The sequence below is a fragment of the Otolemur garnettii genome, unplaced genomic scaffold (assembly GCF_000181295.1).
Source record: "Otolemur garnettii isolate 467f Iridium unplaced genomic scaffold, OtoGar3 scaffold00057, whole genome shotgun sequence".
In the NCBI taxonomy this organism is placed as follows: domain Eukaryota; kingdom Metazoa; phylum Chordata; class Mammalia; order Primates; family Galagidae; genus Otolemur; species Otolemur garnettii.
Window position 1 is genome coordinate 9,599,337 of NW_003852452.1, and position 1,294 is coordinate 9,600,630.

The 1,294-nt window shown below is 33.7% G+C and overlaps 1 protein-coding gene across 1 annotated transcript in view; it reads right to left on the minus strand.

Annotated features, from left to right (window-relative positions):
* IPO8 (importin 8) overlaps nt 1–1,294 on the minus strand; it is a 96,055-nt gene that overhangs the window by 48,248 nt on the left and 46,513 nt on the right. Inside the window, exon 9 of the mRNA XM_003792483.3 lies at nt 495–629. Coding sequence (XP_003792531.1) covers nt 495–629 — 135 coding nt within the window. The remainder of the gene's footprint in view (nt 1–494; nt 630–1,294) is intronic.

A 1,294-nucleotide genomic window follows, 5' to 3' on the forward strand; every position in this document is an offset into this window, starting at 1 on the left:
AACTTCTGCTATAGAACTTCACAGATCCAAAAAAAAAAAAAAAAAAAATCTTTAAGAGCTCATACCTACAAAAGAAAATAGTCACATATCAAGCTTCATTTCTTGAAAAATAACACTACTTTAGTAGATCCCAGGTGACAATTTTCAAAATGCTTTTTACACAATACCTCATTCGATCCTAGTGACCTATAGATAAGAACGGTAGAAAAACCTTATCTGTTTTAATGGAGTAGAAACTGAAGCTAAGTGAGATTTCAAACAAAATTGACTGAACCCAAGTCTTCCAACTCATAAAACTTAAAGCCCTTGCTCTTCTGAAATACTTAAATTTCCAAGCCCTTCACACCAGATACAAGACCGCACCTTTTAGAAATTATGAAAGGAAATAAAAATATTTACTACAAAATATGGGACAAGTAACATGTACTTTGTCTAGTAAACCAGGATAATCTAATTTCACCAGGGAACACCTTTAGACGACTGTTGACACTAACCTGTATGTGAGGCTTCATCTGCTTCCAGGTGACAGAATGAACAATCCCCTGGTTGAGATAATTGAACGCTTGCTGCAGAACACGGGGGGCTACATATTCTTTCTGTCTATACTGATCTAAAATTTTTAGTAGTACCTGTGGGAAAAGAGAGACAATATAAGAAAACAAACAAATTTAAGGTTCAAAGAGAGTGGAGGCAATTTTGGCCATGACATAAAATCCAGAATCCACAGAGATAAAAAATTTTTAAGAGATAAAAATTAACAGATTTTGAGAACATCAAAACTGTGTGAGAGACTCTCTCTGGGCAGTTTCAGTTATCAGACAAGTCCATGTTCTACTGAACTAAAGGCTACTTGACTATAATTTCCAGGCATGTGTCCTACTTCTAACCTCTAGTCACACAGAGTAAGTCTGAGTTCTATTATAGTGCTAGTTTTTCAAATAAAATAAAACTCCTATTTAAAAAAACAGTTTTGACTAAATAAACATTTAAAACTTCCATACAGCAAGCGACAGCACAAAGAGATTTTATTATTTGATAAAGGCTCTTTCAAATTGGAAGAGAAAAGTTACTCAAAATACAGGGTTGGCACAGCTCATTAGACCTCTGAAAAAATTAAATTAGCTAACTAAACTTCATACCAAAATAAACTCCAGATGGGGAAATATTTCAACAACAACAGCAAAATGAAAGCACAGAATTCCTAGAATAAAAGTGTGGGAAAGTTCTGTTTTACAATCTCAGACCACAGAGGGTCTTTATAAGTATAACACAAAACTGAGAAGTTTTTTTTTTT